Raw genomic sequence first — 19,575 nt, 5'->3', positions numbered from 1 at the left:
AGTCACACCCTGTGCCTGAGAGCACCATCCGAGCACTTCTCGAGCTCTGTCGGGCTTGGTGCTGTGACCACTTCCATGGGGAGCCTGTTCCAGTGCCCAGGCACCCTCTGGGGGTACATAGAACCTTTTCCTGACATCCAACCTAAACCTCCCCTGATACAGCTTCAGGCAGTTTCCTTGGGACCTGTCTCTGCTCAGGAGAATGAGGAGCTCAGTGCCTGCCCCTCCGCTTCCCTTTACGAGGAAGCTGCGACTGCAACAGGGTCTCCCCTCAGTCTCCTCTTTTCCAGGCTGAATAGCGATCTCAGCCACTCCTCACACGGCTGTCCCCCAAGAAGGGGGTAAATTATTCCGGCGGAGATCGCACTAACTGGGGGTAGGGGGGACAGGATGACGGTATTTCTGGGGAGTTGCTCTGCCTGCTTTTTCTTCCCGCTGAAGGTCAGCCCTTTCATGGGCCAAACCCCTAAAAAGTTTATTTCGCGCACTCCCGGCGAGCGTACGTCTCCCTCAGGGACTCTGAGGGGGCGTCAGCGCGGGAAGCGCCGCGGGGCTCCCGCCTTGCCCCCGCCCCTCCGCGCATGCGCGCCGCGCGCCCCCTGGCGGGCGGCGGGAGCGCCGCCGGACCCGGCGCGGCGGCGGCGGCGGCGGCAGCGCAGGTGAGCGGGGCGGGCACCGTGCGGGCACCGCGGGGCTCACCCCGGGCTCGGGCCTCACGCCTCCCCTTCCCCCTTCCTCCGTCCCTCTCCGCGCCCCTTCCCCCGCCGCCGTACCGCGTTCGTGCCGCCATGGCGGCTCCCCCGCCCTTATGTAACGCGCCCCCTGCCCTCAGGTTCCGCCCAGGTGTCCCGGCAGCGGGCTCGGCGGGGCGGGCCGTGCCGCGGTCTCCCCTTGCCCGCAGCACCGCCGTGGGCTCCTGCCCGCGGGGCACCCGCGGCAGGGCGGGACGGCCCGGAGCCGTTCCCGGGAGGGCCGCGGGGCCGGCCCGGCTCTCTCCTCGGCCATGGGGACCGCCGCGATGGCAGCCGGGGAGCTCCGGTGTGCGGGGAATGAAGGTGGAATCGGCAAATGGTTACCGGGGCTGGGCTGTGCGCGGAGAGCGCAGGGGCGGCGCCGTGCCCGGGCTCGGCATCGGGGGCTTGTGCTGCGGAGGCGCCCACAGACACAGCCCCGGCAGCCGCGCCGTAAGAGAAGGAGGTAAATGTTAATGAAAAATTAACTGAGCCGCGATTCCGAGCGTTTCAAGATGCTTCGTGAGACCACAGCCAAAGGTAGTGCCTTAGCCAGCTCAGTATTGGCATCTTCTGAAGGATAACGAGTAGGCAGCTTACCCCAAAACTAATATTTGTGTTAAAAAAAACAGCGTGAAATTGCCCGTTGCTAGTGGAGAGAGCCTCAGGAGTTCCTAGCTTCTCCTTCCTTCTGAAATAAATAAGAATTTACGATGTCACAGCTCCCCCAGCTCTTGAAACTACCTGAGTGCCTTTCCTTCCTCTTTCCATCTCCACTCAAGGAAATTGCTTTAAGGGCACTGGGAAGTGTATCCATGCTTTCTCCTTTGCCTAAGTCACTCCTTTACATCCTACACTAGTAAAAATTACAAAACTCGGAGAAACCTGGCTGTCTTGTGAATTCTGTGCTGGTTGCAAAGGCTTCTGCAAGGCTGATCAAGAAACAAATCACACTAGGGACAAGTACCACAACAAGTAAAATAGCTCATCAAGCGCTGTCAAATTGAAACCACAACAGATGTGTCTCTTATGTCTTTGCTGGAAATGGAGGTTAGGCTGCAAAAGGTTCAGCCACCTTCAAGCAATGTGGTCTGAGGTTTTTGGGTTAGTTTGGGCTGAGTCCCCTGTGATCTCTGTGCTGTGAAAGAAGTGTGGCTGCATTGTTACATGGCGAGGTTGTGCCTGGGGTTTCTGTGCAGTGTGCTCATGACCTCATTTATTTCATTAATTATCAGAAAGATGTCAGTAGCCTGGCATCCAGATTTCCAGTTGGCCATTTATTTGTAAAGGCAGATGTAATTAATCCGTGTGCTCACACGGAGACAGGACCATCGTGTAATGACTGCCAGTAATTTGGTGCAAGGCAGCACAGCACACATCGGCCAGTGCTTTAGTTCTTCCCCAGCAGGTTTCACCAAACAGATTTTGTAATAATCATTTCCTACAATGGTTGTAGCATCTTGGGTTGTGAAGCCCTTTTGTCTTGTATTACCTCTGCCACCTCTTGATTCAGATTTTGAAGGAGCCTTGCAGCTCTGGAACAAAAGGAAGGTGATACTGCTTTATGGTTTGAGCTTGTGAATGGCTTGGTCTTGTGAATGTCAGCTCTAAATGAGAGGAGAGAATGTGATGATGGTTGGCAGCTAAGGCAGAGAGGGACCAGTGTGTGCATGGGAAGCATTGTTTGGCTACAGTTCTGGAATGCTCTGATGGGTACCATGCCTTGATTTACATGTCCAGGATAAAGGAAGCTGCCAAATGACTTAGAAATAATTTTACTCTCTGTTAATACTTCCCTGGAATGGCTGCACTAAATGCTGCTGTGGAGACTATTAAATTATTGTTATTTTTAATATGGTCTATCAGAGAAGACAATAGTGCCTCTCCTTGGTAAGGGACTGTTCTGTGTTCTTGTCAATGTAGTGGGCTAATTAAACTTTTGTATCTTTCCACAACACTTCACTGTGTTCCCATTGCACTGTTTTTCAGTGCTTTTTGTGTTCTACTTTTTGAGGCTTCCCAAGTTTATGCTGCATAAATAAACCACGCCTTAGTTACCCCTGTATCTGCAAAGCAGAGCCCTGCTTTGCTGTTTTGTGACTTCTGAGAGATTTTGCTGGTTGTTCTGAAGTAAAAGCAAATGAAGCATAAATAAATCATGGCAAAAGAGGTTTTTGTTTGTTTTTTATGATGCAAAATTGAGCCAAATTGTCAAACTGTTATTCTATAGATCCCAGGAGACAGGTGGCCTTTCTGGTGTTTCATGGAAACTGGGATTAAACCTCAGGAGAACTTCACTGAGCACTGAATCAAAGAGAGCTGGGAAGAAGCTCTCTCAAAACAGCATGAAGGGGCTGCCAGGAAGAATTATTTCCAAAATGAAATTTTATCTGACTGTGCTTCTCATGCCCTACAAAACACCTTTTCTGTTGCTTTTTTCCAAGGAGGAGCAGTCCTCGTTCACTGCTTGTGTGTCTGCAGCACTGATGGGGTTCTCATTATACAAACGGATGAGGTGGTGCCAGCTGTACCCATTTCACTGTTGCTGAGCTACCTGTGTGACAAGTAACACAAAACAATAATGTCACTTTGTGCTGCAAAGAACCTTGGAGATGCTGAAAGGATTTAGAAATTGTATATTAGTGTTGGCTAAGAAACTTTTCTATGTGTTTCTGCAAAAGCATTCCTGGTGGTTTTAAACAAGCTAAACCAGTTGGGTGGTTTCTGACTGGTTTTTTTTTCTTTCTGTTAAATAACTTTTGCTGAAAAGTGCAGTGGGCTTAGGGTTGTAATACAGTGTGTAGTTTGAATGTTCACGTTTTCCAGCCTTTTCTAATTTGACCTAATTAGTGTGGGCATCTGAACAGTTTTGCATAAAGTTTCCACATCATCCTTAATGGAATTAAAGATGAGAGGGGAGGACGGGAGAGAACTGAGGATTTTCTACACTATTTTGTCTATCAGTTTTTTCCCCGTGTTCCTTTTTGATGGTGCAGCTGTAGCCAGTGAAACAGCTGCTGGCACAGTCCCTGCCAGAGCTGCTGCTTGTCTGCACTTTGCCTTCAGCTGCCTCCTGCCCTTCCTGCCTCTCTCCCTCCTGTCTTCCTTAGCCCTGCCAGCTGTCTTTTCTCCAAATATTCAGGTTTTCTTAGCACAAGACAACAACTCCATTTGCTCTCTTTGCTGTGGGTTAAACTGGAGGAGATCTTGTTGCTGCCTCTGCTGTTGATTTGTTTGGAGACTCAAATTGTGAGATGCTGTAATTAAAACCAGCGGAGTATTTGGGGATGGATGGTCTAAAGAGATTTGCATGACAGAAACAAATGCTCCTGAATTGGTGACTTGGGGGAAGAATAAAAATCTACCTGCCACCCAGTCTCATCAGATGAAAGCTGAAGCATGTCAGTCTATTGCTGTCTGAATACTTTTGAAGGTTATGTTACTCACATTAATTTTTAATTTCTCTTTACCTGAGGAACAGTAATTGACTTTTTTGTCTAATTGACTTGTTCTCATATTCCCATACACGTATTTGATATCACAATACTGGACACTCACTCATAGATGTGATTTTCTTATCTATGGCTGTGTGCCTGAGCAATGCCATTGGTTTCCTCTGGTGTCATGTCTAGTTTCTTCCCCTACACTATCAAGTGGGTACTCAGTATGTATCAAATATATAAATCCAAGTATGCACTCAACTTCTTTTCTTACAGGAAAAAGCTCAGAACATCTGCAAGACCTTTATTTGCTATGATCATGAAGAGCATTGCTTAAAAGCAGTTATGTCTGGCTTTTGTATTATTGCTTAGTTCATTTGTAGCATAAAAAATTCACTCCAACAGCATTGATATTTTCTTAAGACTCATGGGTTTTATGTTGCTGTTTACAATGGCATACCCAGAATGGGTAAAATGTATACATCAGCATTTTTACCTTGAGACACCGACCAGATGAGGAAAGTCTGTGTACAGCTGCAGTTAAAGCAGGAAGATAAATGTAGCATATGTGTCAGATGGCAAAGCCTTGTGACTCGGGAGCTGTGAACTCGAATTTAGCAGTCAGCAGGCAGTGAAAGAAACGTCTCTGCTCGCTGTAGCAATGGTTGGGTGTGAGTAAGCAGGGAGTGGTGAATTGAGTGTCAGTCAAAGACCAAAATAAGCATGTGTTCCCTACAAGTGTAGGCTAGAGATGCTATATCTTACCTACATTATCATGTGAATGAATAACACATGAAGCCTTTCAGCATCCCTGTACAGCATTTCAACATCAGTCTTTTCCCTCTTGTTTGTCTATGTTAATTTTTATAACCTCAGGAGATTGTGTCAGAAGCTCGGTGTCAGCTTCAGATCTCAGTGACCTCTTTGAAGAGTATGCTAAACATGAGTGCCAGTCTTGGGGGATTAATTTGAGAACCAAAATACAATGAACTAGAAAAAATATCTCAGTAATTTGTTAGATCTGGCATAATGAAGCTAAGTTTTCAGCAGAAAAAGGTATAAACTGTGTAAAGACCCCATGATGCATAATGTCTTTGAGCTAGTTTGTAGTTTTGGAAGAATTAAGATCTTTCTCTTACACATCTTTTACAGGAATAATACTTACCTCATTTAAAGCACTACAGGCAAATATTCCATGTTTGATCTCACTTTACTCCTCCTGGCCCAGTGCAGCACCAGCTCTGTCACCACACAGGATGTGGAGCTGGCAGCAACCCTGTGACCCACAGCAGGAACAAGTACAGTTGCTTCAGGTCACTTCCTGCTTTTTCCTCCAGTACTGATGCATGAAGAGCTGTAAATTTAGTAAGAGGCATGGACACTTTCAAAATCTCCCAAAGGAAAATCGGTTCTGCTCCTGGACATGTCACTTAAATTTTTATTGCAGAAGAATTTTTTGTTCTTTTGGCCAGTCCGCTTCCTCCAACACAAGAGTCCATGAGCAGAAATCCCTGAATTATAGCAGTCATCAACTCTTAGCTTAGAATGAAGAATGAATACATCATAAATTAACTAAAAAAACATTAAACCAAAGGTAGTCAGTGTAAGAGGAACATGCTTCTCAGTATACTCCAGGAACTTCCAGCACTTGAAGATGGCTTGTGAAAAACAGGGAGAGCTGCTTTTTACACAGGCATGTGGTCATAGGACAAATAGGAACAGTTCCAATAAAAAGAGGAGAGCTTTAGATGAGATGTTAGGAAGAAGTTCTTTGCTGTGAGGGTGGTGAGACACTGGAAAATGTTGTCCAGAGAAGCTGCAGATGCCCCATGCCTGGAAGTGTTGAAGGCCAGGCTGGATGGGGCTTGGAGCAACCTGGTCTAGTGAAAGGTTAGAACTGTATAATCTTTAAGGTCCTTTCCAATCCAAACAATTTATTTGTCTTTTCTTTTTCAAGTCTTTATCAAGTAGTGTGGACAACAAGTTCATATCTAATAGCTTTTCCTAAAGGTACCTACATAGGATTCTTAGCTGTGGGTCATTTTTTTTGTCCCTTCTCCCCTCACCTTCCCCAGGTAAGATCATAGTATTCTAACATAATCAAAGTGTTGTGTATTAGCATTACCTAATGTCTCATTTTCTTTTTTTGTGTGTGTTCTTAAACAGGAAGATGAACAGAACTGAATTTTAGCACCTAACTCCCGATGGGCCTGATTTTATCTTGGCAGGAGTTTTTCAAGATTGATGCAGTGAGAGAAGAAACAGCCAATGGCTTCAGAATCCCTGGTCCCTGAGCAGGCTAAACAACATCTGGTGAAGGGAAAAAGGCGGCAGCAGCAGCAGCAAGCTCGGCCCTCCAGCAGTGATGGGGATGAGGATGTCTTTGTGTTTGAGGCAGATGAGGCTTGGAAGGATTTCCACAGCTCCCTTCTTCACTTCTTTGAAGCTGGAGAGCTCTGTGACGTTACACTGAAGGTGATACTTGTCACACACCCATTGCATGTGTCAGTCTGAAGATTGAGCTGCAGATAAGTGTGTTGGGAGGTGGCTGTAATATGGGCTGGGGTGTGGAAGCCACAGAATATCTCTGGGATCTGAGGCATCTCTAGAGATGCTCATATTTTTTTCCTTATTTAGGAAGTTTACAGCTGAAAATTTAAACACTTAAAATATTGACAGTCTGAGAGAGGATGTACATGACTTTGACCTCATCCAGCTTGCCTTCTAAGCACGTTCCCACAGTTGGTCACTAATTACTGTGCAGTTCCAGCTCCTTGTAGCCTCTTTGTTCTCAATATACTTTCATCCCCAGTTTTACCTCCATGTCTGTATTTTGTGTTGTTCTGTTAGATTCTTCTCAGCAAACAGGATTTCTGAACAAATCTAACTTCCAGCATTTTTCAAAGAAAGAAAGAACAAAAACCCCAGACAGTTGTGTTCTACAGCTGATCAAAGAGTAAAGGAAGAGAGAGAGGAAGCAAATTTTATGATTCTTGCATAGCATTATTTGTAACTCAGCTGTACATTACTTACATCCAAATCACAATAAATTTGTATTTAGCATGCATAGAAGTGGGTGTCAGCACCTTTGAATTAAGAATTTCAGCTTCACCATTCCTGCTTTCACAGCCAAAACCGACATTCCAGTAAAACAATTCCAGCTGAGGGTTTTTTTGTTTTTTCCTCGTTCAGGTTGGCTCAAAGCTGATCTCCTGCCACAAACTGGTGCTGGCCTGTGTCATCCCATACTTCCGAGCCATGTTCCTGTCAGAGATGGCCGAGGCCAAGCAGAAGCTGATCGAGATCAGGGACTTTGACGGCGACGCCATCGCCGACCTGGTGAGGTTCGCGTACTCGTCGCGGCTGACGCTGACGGTGGACAACGTGCAGCCCCTGCTGTACGCCGCCTGCATCCTGCAGGTGGAACTGGTGGCCAAGGCCTGCTGCGAGTACATGAAGCTGCATTTCCACCCCTCCAACTGCCTGGCGGTCAGGGCGTTCGCCGAGAGCCACAACCGCATCGACCTGATGGACATGGCCGATCAGTTTGCCTGCGAGCATTTCACCGAGGTGATGGAGTGCGAGGACTTTGTGAGCGTGTCACCTCAACACCTCCATAAACTCCTGTCCTCCAGCGACCTCAACATTGAGAATGAAAAACAAGTTTACAATGCTGCTATCAAGTGGCTGCTGGCCAATCCGCAGCATCACGCTACATGGCTGGATGAGATCCTTGCACAGGTAGGGCAGACCGAGGTTTAGTCTGGTTTAGTTGTGTAATCAGCTCTTTGTGCTTGGGTAGATCTCAAGGTGAAAAATGTTCTTAGCTTTTGGTGTCTCATAGGTATTCACAGTTGGGAGCTGACAGTGGAAGCATTTTAGAGTACTTAAATATCAGGGAGAAGTGGTATTCTCCTGTTCCTGTAGAGAGAATAGTACTCACTTTGTGCTTGTGGCTGGGAGGTGGGGAACTAACAAAAGCTGATTGAGCAGAAATGTTTTATACTGACACAGAATATAAAGCCATGATTTCACTTGGCTTGCCACTCCTACAGCCTGATGTGCTCACTGCCCTTGCTGTTAGGTATTTGTACTTAAGAAAGGAGTTGAAGCTGTTTTCTTACACAGCTAGGAAGGGAAACTCAAAGAGATCTGTTGTATCAAGTTGTGTCACAGTATTTGAGACAGGTGTGGAGAGCCTGTACTGGGAAGGATTTGCATTCCATGTGTCTTACTGGGTGATTGGCTGTGCAGTTTTAGTTGTCACTGAATTCCAACTTGATTATTTTCCGTTTGGCTGAATTGATAATTACTGGCATTATGTGAGTAAGGAGAGGTCCACTGAGATGCTGTTGTCATTGTCTTCATGAATAATTTTTCACATCTCCTGGGAAGAGATCACAGTGGTCTATTAGCTGTCTTCCAAAAACCTTCATCTAGACTAGCATGAGGTTTTTGGTACAAACCCCCCTTCTTTATTATGCTATACTTAGACTTGCAGGCAATATAATCAAGGATTTTTCAAAAGAAATTTATGTTTATTGCCTGGCTGTGGTAGCAGATGAGATTAACAGTTTTATTCTGTTGATGGAAATCAGGCACTAGATTCAAGCAAAGAAAAAGTAAACCCCTTCTTATAAATATGGGTTATTTGCCAGAGCATGTGGAGTCATCAGCTGGACATTATTGCTCGCAGAAGACATGCCTGGACTTCTAGACAGTGATTATCCATGTCATATTCAGCCTTGTTTCACTGTTAAAATGAGATTCTGAATTTACACCCTGGGGTTCTTACCACGACACTAACCCTACAGGCTTGTCAGCAGGGCCACAATGCTGCTTTAAAGTAGCTCCAGTAAGCTGGGCCAAAATAAAGGAGGAAGTGGGACTGAAAGCAGGGAGGTGAGGAAGAACAGGTAGAGACACATGCTTGCTTGCTTGCTTCAAGACAGGGACGCTTGTCAGTGCTGTAACAGTTCCATCCTGCTGCTCTGAGAAGCACTGGAGCTCCTGGACTTGTGCACCATTGCTGCTGAGCCAGCTGGGAGCTGCTTGACACTGTTGACTCCCAACCTTAGGAAGTTAGGTGGAGATTTGCTTCGGTTCCCCCACTAACATCTCACTTTTGCCTCTAATTGTACTTGGTATTCTGCACTGTTTGTCTTACAAAGGAAAATGAAAGGTTTGCTGAAATAAATGGCAGCAAGGATTTAGAGAAGGAAACAATTAGCTCTCAGTATTTATTACTTTGTTTTAAGTTTGAAGTCTGTCAAGTTTGTCTTAGAGAAAGGTGTTACTGCGCTAGCAGCACCCCCTTCATGGACACTTAGTTCATAGTGACTGAGTGTTTCCTTTTTGACCTGCCCCCCAAAGAAAACGAGCCACTTTAGCACATCTTACACTGGCACAGCAGTGAGCTGAAGATTCACACCCAACAGCAGACAGAGCTGATAAAACCCTGGTAAAGCCGCACGGGCAGCACCGTGACTCCTTCCTCAGCACAGCCTGGGCCAAGTAACACTTCACCACCTGAGCATGCCAAATGGTTGTAGCAAACATTCCCACCGAAAGAACTGTTCATGTTGTTGTGTGGAACAGCTCTGAGAGCTGCTTTCCTCCCTGAGGAGCGGGGGCTGTGTGGTGACACTCAGCAGTTCAGCCGCCTTCTCCAACTCTGTTCATTTCTGTGTCAGGTACGGCTGCCTCTCTTGCCCGTTTGTTTCCTTATGGGTGTGGTGGCAAAGGAAGAGATTGTCAAGCAGAATCTAAAATGTAGGGATTTGCTGGATGAAGCGAGGAACTACCACCTTCACCTGAGCAGCAGGGCAGTGCCTGACTTTGAGTACTCCATTCGCACAACACCAAGGAAGCAGACTGCTGGTAATTAAATGTGTGTCTGGTTACTCTAGGGAGTGGTGTGGAGAAAAGGCAGCACGTCTGTGCAGGTGTCTTGATATCAAGCAGGTATAGCTTGATATCAAGGGTTGTTCATGACTTAATGCAAAATTGGGAAAGCCATTATATACCTCTGTGGTATTTCGGTGATGTGCTGCATTTTCCTAGCAGAACTTTAGCAGTCATTTTCTTTCTTTAAAGCATTAATAATTTACCCTGATTGGCTCTATCTGTATTAAAGCCAGGGCTGTTACGTGTGTTCTGACCAGGCAATCTGTTCAAAGCTGTACTGAAAACAGTGGACAGTTATCTTTTGGTGTTGAAGGCTGAGCTAACTTCTAAAGTCTTTGACTAACCTACACCAAAAGTGAGTGATGAATGTTGACCGCAGATCATAATTTCTACCTCATTATATTGAACAAACAATGAGTTTATCTCCTTAAGCCAAATCACAAAAAGCATATTTAAAATATGCATTGTTTTCACAAGAGCAGAGACAGCTGATTGCCATAGCAGCATGTCAAGCAAAGGCCAAAATCCAGTGTGCAGTTATGAATGGCAATGACTGTGTCCTTGAAGTGAAATACACCTTCCCCAAACTATGTGATTTTCAGTTTGCTCTGCTGTACAGCTGTTCCTGCCCATGCTCCTGCTGGCTCTCTGGAGAGCTGTTCTGTGCTGTGCAGGTGTGCTGTTCTGAGCTGTTCTGAGCTGTTCTGAGCTGTTCTGAGCTGTTGTGTGCCGTGCAGGTGTGCTGTTCTGTGCTGTTCTGTGCTGTTCTGTGCTGTTCTGTGCTGTTCTGAGCTGTTCTGAGCTGTTGTGTGCCGTGCAGGTGTGCTGTTCTGTGCTGTTCTGAGCTGTTCTGAGCTGTTCTGTGCTGTTCTGAGCTGTTCTGAGCTGTTGTGTACCGTGCAGGTGTGCTGTTCTGTTCTGAGCTGTTCTGTTCTGTTCTGATCTGTTCTGTACCGTGCAGGTGTGCTGTTCTGAGCTGTTCTGAGCTGTTCTGTTCTGTTCTGATCTGTTCTGTACCGTGCAGGTGTGCTGTTCTGTGCTGTTCTGAGCTGTTCTGTTCTGTTCTGATCTGTTCTGTACCGTGCAGGTGTGCTGTTCTGAGCTGTTCTGAGCTGTTCTGATCTGTTCTGTACCGTGCAGGTGTGCTGTTCTGAGCTGTTCTGAGCTGTTCTGATCTGTTCTGTACCGTGCAGGTGTGCTGTTCTGAGCTGTTCTGAGCTGTTGTGTGCCGTGCAGGTGTGCTGTTCTGAGCTGTTCTGAGCTGTTCTGAGCTGTTCTGAGCTGTTCTGAGCTGTTGTGTGCCGTGCAGGTGTGCTGTTCTGTTCTGAGCTGTTCTGTTCTGTTCTGATCTGTTCTGTACCGTGCAGGTGAGCTGTTCTGAGCTGTTCTGTACCGTGCAGGTGTGCTGTTCTGAGCTGTTCTGATCTGTTCTGTACCGTGCAGGTGTGCTGTTCTGAGCTGTTCTGAGCTGTTCTGATCTGTTCTGTACCGTGCAGGTGTGCTGTTCTGTTCTGAGCTGTTCTGAGCTGTTCTGTACCGTGCAGGTGTGCTGTTCTGAGCTGTTCTGAGCTGTTCTGTGCTGTTCTGAGCTGTTCTGAGCTGTTGTGTGCCGTGCAGGTGTGCTGTTCTGAGCTGTTCTGAGCTGTTCTGAGCTGTTCTGAGCTGTTCTGAGCTGTTCTGAGCTGTTCTGTACCGTGCAGGTGTGCTGTTCTGATCTGTTCTGTACCGTGCAGGTGTGCTGTTCTGCGTGGGTGGCAGAGGGGGCTCAGGGGACCCCTTCCGCAGCATCGAGTGTTACTCCATCAGCAGGAACTGCTGGTTCTTCGGCCCCGAGATGAACAGCAGGAGGAGGCACGTGGGCGTCATCTCCGTCGGAGGTCAGTAACCCTGTCAGCAACCCCGGCAAAAGCCTCTTGTTTGCTCCTTTTGCTGAGCTGGTACTTTTACTAGCTGTACAAGAAGTAAACTAATTGCTCGATTGTTGGATAGCCTGCAGTTTAGGAAAGCTTCTACCCCACCCCTGAGGGAGTGCTTGGTCCTGAGCCAGTCTGAGATTGTGCTTATGGAAAAGACATCACTGGGAGCTGACAGAGCTGGGCTGTTCAGGCTTGGGAAGGCTCTGTGGAGACCTTACTGTGGCCTTTCTGTACTTTAAAGGGAAAGATGAAGACAGGCTTTTCAGTGGGGCCTGTTGTAATAGGACAAGAGGTAATGGTTTTAAATTAAAAGAGGGTAGATTTAGACTAGATATGAAGCAGAAGTATTTTACAGTGAGGTTGGTGAAAACAGGTTGCCCAGAGAGGTGGTAAATGTCCTATCTCTGGAAGGGTTCAAGGTCAGACTGGATGGTGCTCTGGGCAACCTTAAAATGAGAATGTCCCTGCTTGTTGCAAAGGGGCTGGACTAGATGATCTTTAAAGGTTTCTCCCAGCCCAACTCAACTGTATATAGCCTCTTGCCTTAAATAGGTGATTTACTTTTTGAAAATCCATTTATAAAGAAATGGCCTTACACAGCAGTCACCCAGAATTTGCTAGTACTTGCACTGGCTCCCTTCCTACTTAAATCCATCCTAGAAAGTTACTAAGACCATAACTCATCCAAGAGCAGACCTAGCTTTATTTTTGGGTCTCCATCTCCTGAAAACAGGTCTGTGCAGTCCAGAGCAGCTTAGCACCAATAGTGCAGCTTTCTCTTGTATGTGGCAGCCTCTCTGTTGCTGCAGCAGAACAGAGATTTTTCTCCACATAAAATCTGGAGAGACTGGTACATGTGTCCAAACTGATTTGACCTGCAGTACTTAAATAATGGGAAGATTTTCTGTCTATATAATCTCAAGCTTTGTGTAAAAATTCACATTAGAACAGATTCTTGGTTGAGTACAGCACATAAAACACTTATATTAAAAACACTTAAAAACCTTAACCTTCATTTGACCTCTTTGTCTCCACATAGGCAGGGATATTATAGAAATGAAAACTGAAATGTTGCCAAGCAATCTCTGTATCAAAAGATGTCTGTGTGTTCAGGTAAAGTCTATGCAGTAGGTGGACATGATGGAAATGAACATTTGGGAAGCATGGAAGTATTTGATCCTCTCACAAACAAATGGATGATGAAGGCATCAATGAACACAAAGAGGTATAGTCCTAATCTGTGATGTGCCATTTCTTGCTGATGCTGAAAAACATCCTGTCTGTCCTGCCTTTTTGGGGGTTTTCAATCTGTTCTATTTCTAGGAATTTCTTTTCCCTATTTTGGAGCTTTATGCTATGACTGTATTACCCTTGTGGTCATTTTTTTGAGGGATCTCTGCTGCTCCCAGCTGTGCTTGCATTCTGCTATCCAGGGCCTTTCTGCTGAGCCCAGTGAACAACTTGGAACTGATGAACTGGTTCAGTTCAGGATTCAGTTCCAGTTCCAATCCAAAAAGGGGATTTTGTCCTTTTTAAGAATGAGTGAGATAACTGCCAGCATAACATGAGAAGTGGAATACTTCATAGTTAAAATAAAAAAGTGAAATACTACACCAGGAAACAAATAGCTGCCTGTGTTTTTCACACAAAAAGCCAGAAGCACGCAATCTGAAAGTCAGATTGAAGACTTTTTTTGCCTTGACATTTAAGATTCTTGTAAGGAGTTACTAGACTCACAGATCTGTAATTTTTTGTTTCTGCTGTTATTTAAATCAGTGTCCCTAATTGTGCATTCCATTTGTTGTTTGTTGTTTTTCAAAGCATCATGTACGAGTAGGAGTGAAATATCAACTATGGCTTAAGTCCAAAAGCTATTTGTAGCTGTGACCTAATTAAAATAGAAGACCCAGACTCCTAGAAGTGGCTTGCTCTACTTCCTCCCTCCTGCCACCACCCCAGGGCATAATCTCAGCAGCAGTCAGCCCTAGATTTCTGTGACATTTCTTACTGAGTGCCCGGGTAAATGGAAGGGCTGCTGTGCCTTGGCTCCCTCCCAGCTCCACTCCTCCCATTCACTGAGGTCTTGGAATGCTTAATGGAGCAAAAGCTGCCACCATTAAGTGGTGTCTGTGTTATCTGCTGAGGCAATTTAAGATAAGGCCAGCCATGATACTGCCACAGAGTTTGTTCTGTAGAAAGATTGTGCCTCCCTTGGTATGTCTGAACCTGCCCTCTTCAGTGAGACAAGAATATTGTCAGTAACGTGGTAAATCATCTCTCTTGGTGGTTAAATGCTCACATTCTAGACCATACTTCTAATTTTATAGTACTGATTGTACTCTCATGTTGGTTGATTCAGTAGAAACAAATCTGACAACCATTATAAAACTTAATTTAAAAACACCAGAACGGAAGAAACTGCAATTAAATCTTGCCAGAGTCCAGCTGCTTAAAACCAGCACAGGTTTGCCTTTTAATGTGTATCATTATCACCCCCAGTCATTCTCAAATGGCAGCAGCTATACCAGTGCAGTTAAAACCAGCAGGTTTTGGTTCATCTTCAGATTTAATAAAAAGAGAAAAGCTATCTAAGGCTTTATCATGTATCCAAGTATGTGAGCAGAAGACTTGGCCTTAGGAGTGACACTCAGTCACAAGGACAGAGGTGTGCAGAGGGCCAGCGAGATGATTCACTACAAACACCACTTTTACAATTTCCATTCCTCTTTCCCCCCGGCTCCAAGCAGGTGCCATCCCTGTGCCCTGGCACCCTGCGTGCCTCCTGTGGGTGTTAAGGCTTGCACTGAGGCACTGCTGCTGTGTTTCCCCAGGAGAGGCATCGCCCTGGCATCCCTGGGGGGGCCCATTTACGCCATCGGGGGCCTGGATGACAACACGTGCTTCAGCGACGCCGAGCGCTACGACATCGCCTCGGACCGCTGGAGCGCCGTGGCCTCCATGAACACGCCCCGGGGAGGCGTGGGCTCCGTGGCCCTGGTGGTGAGTGCAGCCCCTGCTTCCTCCCAGGAAGCTCATCTGTAAATAGAGCCCTGCTCCTCACAGCTGCCTTCACAGGGTCTGGGCACCTCCAGTCAGCAAAACCCTGTGTGCAAACCCAGGGCTCCGTGGCCTTGGTGGTGAGTGCAGCCCCTGCTTCCTCTGGGGCTGGGGAGCCCTGCTCTCACAGCTGCCTCCACAGGATCTGACACAAAATGGGTCTGGGCACCAAAACCCTGTGTGAAAACCCAGGGCTCCGTGGCCCTGGTGGTGAGTGCAGCCCCTGCTCCCTCCCAGGAAGCTCATCTGTAAATAGAGCCCTGTTCCTCATAGCTGCCTTCGCAGGATCTGACACAAAATGTGTCTGGGCACCAAAACCCTGTGTAAAAACCCAGGGCTCCATGGCCCTGGTGGTGAGTGCAGCCCCTGCTCCCTCCTGGGAAGTTCATCTGTAAATAGAGCCCTGTTCCTCATAGCTGCCTTCACAGGATCTGACACAAAATGTGTCTGGGCACCTCCGGTCAGCAAAGCCCTGTGTGCAAACCCAGGGCTCCGTGGCCCTGGTGGTGAGTGCAGCCCCTGCTCCCTCTGAGGCTGGGGGACCCTGCTCCTCACAGCTGCCTCCACAGGATCTGACACAAAATGTGTCTGGGCACCAAAACCCTGTGTGAAAACCCAGGGTTCCGTGGCCCTGGTGGTGAGTGCAGCCCCTGCTCCCTCCCAGGAAGCTCTATTTGAGCCCTGCTCCTCACAGCTGCCTTCACAGGATCTGACACAAAATGTGTCTGGACACCTCTGGTCAGCAAAATGCGAAAAGTGAGGATATTTAGGGTGATACTAACAGCAAATTGGACTGTTTGGACAGTGTTTGAGTGCCCTTCTAATGACACGGATGGTGCTTCCTGTCTCACTCAGCTGGCTGGTTTGTCGTGGTCATGGTTTAAAGGCACCAAATGCATGCTCTACTTTAGTCCCTCTGGGATTAAATCAGCTCTGAAAAGTCCAAAAGCTATTTGGACTACAAAACTGTTGCACTTCTTTCTTTGGAGGAGATAGCGTTTATGTTAGATAATTAAATCTGTTGTTGGAATTCTTAAATGAAAGTGGTTATACCACTTTTTCCTATAATTTATGCTAAATTTATAAATTTACCATAATTTTTGCTTATGAAAAGCCGAGTCAAGGCAGCCACATCACAAATAACCTTTGCCCAACTGTTTTTTGCAGAACCACGTTTACGCTGTGGGTGGCAATGATGGAGTAGCATCCCTTTCCAGTGTGGAGAAATACGATCCCCACTTGGATAAGTGGATAGAAGTGAAAGAGATGGGCCAGAGGAGGGCTGGGAACGGTGTCAGCGAGCTCCACGGCTGCCTGTATGTCGTGGGTGAGTAAGGATGTGGCATTTTGTAGTGCTGCTGCTGCCAAGTGCTGGGCTTTGGAAGAGGCTGTTGTTGCTAGAGGAACGGGGAGCAGATAGAGCTGACCTGTACTTGGTGTTCTTGGGCAGGAGAAGAATGCAAGCACAGCCAGGGCACGATTAAATGAAGGTACGTTAGCAAGGGAAGGAAAAGCAGCTCCCAGCCCACATTTCAGGAGGGCAGATCTGTTCAGGACAATGTGTCTGTGTTAGAAAATCCTCTCAAGACTCACTGCTCTTGAGTTTCCTTTTAGGGAACGATTCTTAAGTTGACATGCTTTCAAAGCACTCCAGTTGTGTTCTGAGTGTAGACAACAGTAGCTTTTTTTGCACTTATTCCACAGCTTCTTGTCTTGTGTGCTACCTTGTATTTACCTGCTTTCCTGAGAGAGGAAGATGCCAGGTAGGTGTGCCACAGTGATAGTTTAAAAAGCTCTGACTTGGGTATTATCATAAGTGCTTAAATAGGTATTGAACAAAATGTTTCTCTGACAGCTTCCCCAGAAAGGGGAATGCATCACTGAGTTTTACATGAATTTTTATTTCCTTACTCAAATATTTGCCAATGCTGTTATTTGAGGACACTGCTAGAGTATGTTTTGCATGAAGTAAAATAAGATTGAGACCATCCTTTGCTGGTGTTAGGTTTCTTTCTCTTCCAAATGGGAAGCTGTTTCATTGTAAGTGTGATAAACTCAGGGAGAAAATTAGAATCCTTGCAATTTGAGCAGAAGAAAATTATTGCTCTGGGTGATGCTTGTGCAGTGAGAATATTAATTTAACAGCTGTTAGATTAATATTTAGGAGCTTGTCAAAGAGAGCTGGACAGGACCCCCTGAATGCTGAGAATGATCTGCTAATGCCACTCTGGGATATCCCCTGCACCAGGAGTGCCAAAAGCTGACCCTGTGCTGGTTGTTTGCAGGTGGCTTCGATGACAACTCGCCCCTGAGCTCGGTGGAGAGGTTTGACCCACGCTGTAACAAATGGGAATACGTGGCAGAGCTCACAACCCCAAGGGGTGGTGTTGGCATAGCAACACTGATGGGAAAGATTTTTGCAGTTGGAGGTCACAATGGCAACGTGTACCTGAATACAGTGGAAGCGTTTGATCCCATAGTGAACAGGTAATTTCAAATGTTTTGTTTGCCCTAAGAGAAGGAAATCTGTGTGAGAACACAGCAGCATAGAAACAGTGCGCAGCAGGAGCCTAGCTGCTGTTTCCTGGAAATAATTAATATAATAATTAATATCCATGACTGTCAATGCAGGAGTGCTGCTTATATCACTGGGGCAGTCTTGTAAATATTTAAGCACCTCCTCCTCTGCTCCTCTCTATCCCTTGTTGTCACCCTTTCATTAACAATCAACATTCTTCTGTTTGTTTCAGTCTGTTTTTGCCTTAAGTGGGGTGCATTTTGTGCAGAGTGAACAGCTAGGCAGTGTAATAGCACTTCAGGCACAGAAAGCACTTTCAGGGTGCTCCGAAAGGGCAGGAACTTGTTTCTGTTTCCCCCGTAGGTGGGAGCTGGTGGGCTCGGTGTCCCACTGCAGGGCGGGGGCGGGCGTGGCCGTGTGCTCCTGCCTCAGCAGCCAGATCCGGGATGTGGGACAAGGATCCAGCAACGTGGTGGACTGCATGTGAGCTCTGCCCCTCCAAATTCCAAAGGAATGCTGCAAGGGAGGCAGCACACAGCTTCTAAACACCGTGCTTTGTATGGTGGGTTAAGGAATACAGCCACATTTTCTGTGGGAAAATGGTATCTTCTGTAACTGTGAAGCTTTTTGGTGGCTTTCTATCAATAGTGATACAGAAAAGCCTGTGAAAACGTGGAATAAAAGCGTGACTCACAGGAACAGACCTGCCAGGAACTGCAATCATCCCATTTTTGAGAAGCTGTAACTTCAGAACCATTTGAGGCAGCTGTTGCAAGGACTCAATACTGAACTGTCAATCGGGCATGTGGTGAGAAGAGCAGCAGCAGCCACTGCTGCTGAGCTCCCCCAACAGCCCTGCCACGTGTTCTCTGGGGGGCTCCAGGGCCATTTCATTTAATTTATTTTCTGGAATGGAGTCTTAAACGTTTCCCAGTTGTACAGGAGCTTTGTAACAGAAGGTGGCTCAAGTTTTAGAAGTAATGACAGCCCTGATGCACACGGAGATAACTGAGGCAGAGAAGTTCACTGCTCACCTCCCAGGGGAATGCTGGCAGCAGTGGAAATTGCAGGGATTCTGTCTCAAAACTGTGGTTCAGAGTTCTTTCTCGAGCTAATAAACTTGCAAGAAAGCTGGAAAGATTCTTGACCTCAGTTTAGCCACTGGAATACTTCCATCAAATTTGTAGTTACTACCCCCCTCTCCCAAAGGAGAGTTGAGAGAAATAACCAGTGTAATTTGTCCTATTTTGAGATGAGAGTGTGTGAAAATGTAGGCTTCAGTGGTGTTTGAATCACCATTTTTATACAAAATGGAAATGCATAATAAAATTTGTGGTATTCTGTAAAAGTTTTTAAGTGCAACTCTAGAAGACTTGACTGATTTCAGTATCCAGTAGGTAACATTCTCGAGTTACTTGCTCTTTTAAGGGAGCAGATAAATAACCTCAAAACCTTAAACGAACCAAAGAGTGTCAGCAAGAAAGATAATTGGGAATAAATCAATACTTCAATCAAAAATTGAGATAGCAACGTGACAGCCCTGCATACAAAGATGTCTTGTTACACCACTGCAAACCCTGAATCCTGAGTGAAGTCCTGCTGGAAATTCTGCAGATTCCTGTTCCTGCATCACCTTTAACAGACCAACAACTGCCAATCCTTTGTGACCAAAGTTTCACAGTCACCAGGTTGTTCCAAACGCCCAGGGAGAGCAGCAAACTTCTCTGTATTCAGGACTGGGAAGAGGCAGCAGTGAGGAGGCACAGCCGTGTTTTTCTGCTGAGTTACCATCCTTTGGCTTTCCTGCCCAAAAGTTTTGCACTTTGGTAGCACCCAGGGACAAAGGGGACAGTACTGTAAATAATGAAACATTGCAATAAAACATTTGTACTTCAGAGCAGCTCGTTTGTTGTATGTCTGGAGCACACTGTGCTGGGAAGCATGACAGCACTGACTATTTTTTGGTTTCTGCTGTGACTATTTCTCAACAGGAAGCTTCTGTTAGC

General features: G+C 46.3%; 1 protein-coding gene across 2 annotated transcripts; it reads left to right on the top strand.

Moving 5' to 3' along the window:
* Positions 1 to 575: 575 nt before the first annotated feature.
* On the top strand, positions 576 to 19,464 carry KLHL8 (kelch like family member 8). Of its 2 annotated transcripts, none has more exons than XM_063415485.1 (10): positions 576 to 659; positions 6,400 to 6,646; positions 7,364 to 7,912; positions 9,865 to 10,051; positions 11,812 to 11,955; positions 13,108 to 13,219; positions 14,826 to 14,994; positions 16,219 to 16,378; positions 17,337 to 17,538; positions 17,933 to 19,464. In XM_063415485.1, the coding sequence occupies exons 2-10, from the start codon at positions 6,440 to 6,442 to the stop codon at positions 18,054 to 18,056; spliced, it is 1,854 nt and encodes a 617-aa protein (XP_063271555.1). In that variant the 5' UTR covers positions 576 to 659; positions 6,400 to 6,439; the 3' UTR covers positions 18,057 to 19,464. The 2 variants fall into 2 exon arrangements, with proteins under 2 accessions (XP_063271555.1, XP_063271557.1); XM_063415487.1 differs by having other exon boundaries at positions 628 to 659; positions 6,338 to 6,646.
* The last annotated feature ends 111 nt before the right edge of the window (positions 19,465 to 19,575 follow it).

This window comes from Prinia subflava, chromosome 18 (genome assembly GCF_021018805.1).
Source record: "Prinia subflava isolate CZ2003 ecotype Zambia chromosome 18, Cam_Psub_1.2, whole genome shotgun sequence".
In the NCBI taxonomy this organism is placed as follows: Eukaryota; Metazoa; Chordata; class Aves; order Passeriformes; family Cisticolidae; genus Prinia; species Prinia subflava.
This window is presented reverse-complemented; position numbering and strand designations above follow the sequence as displayed.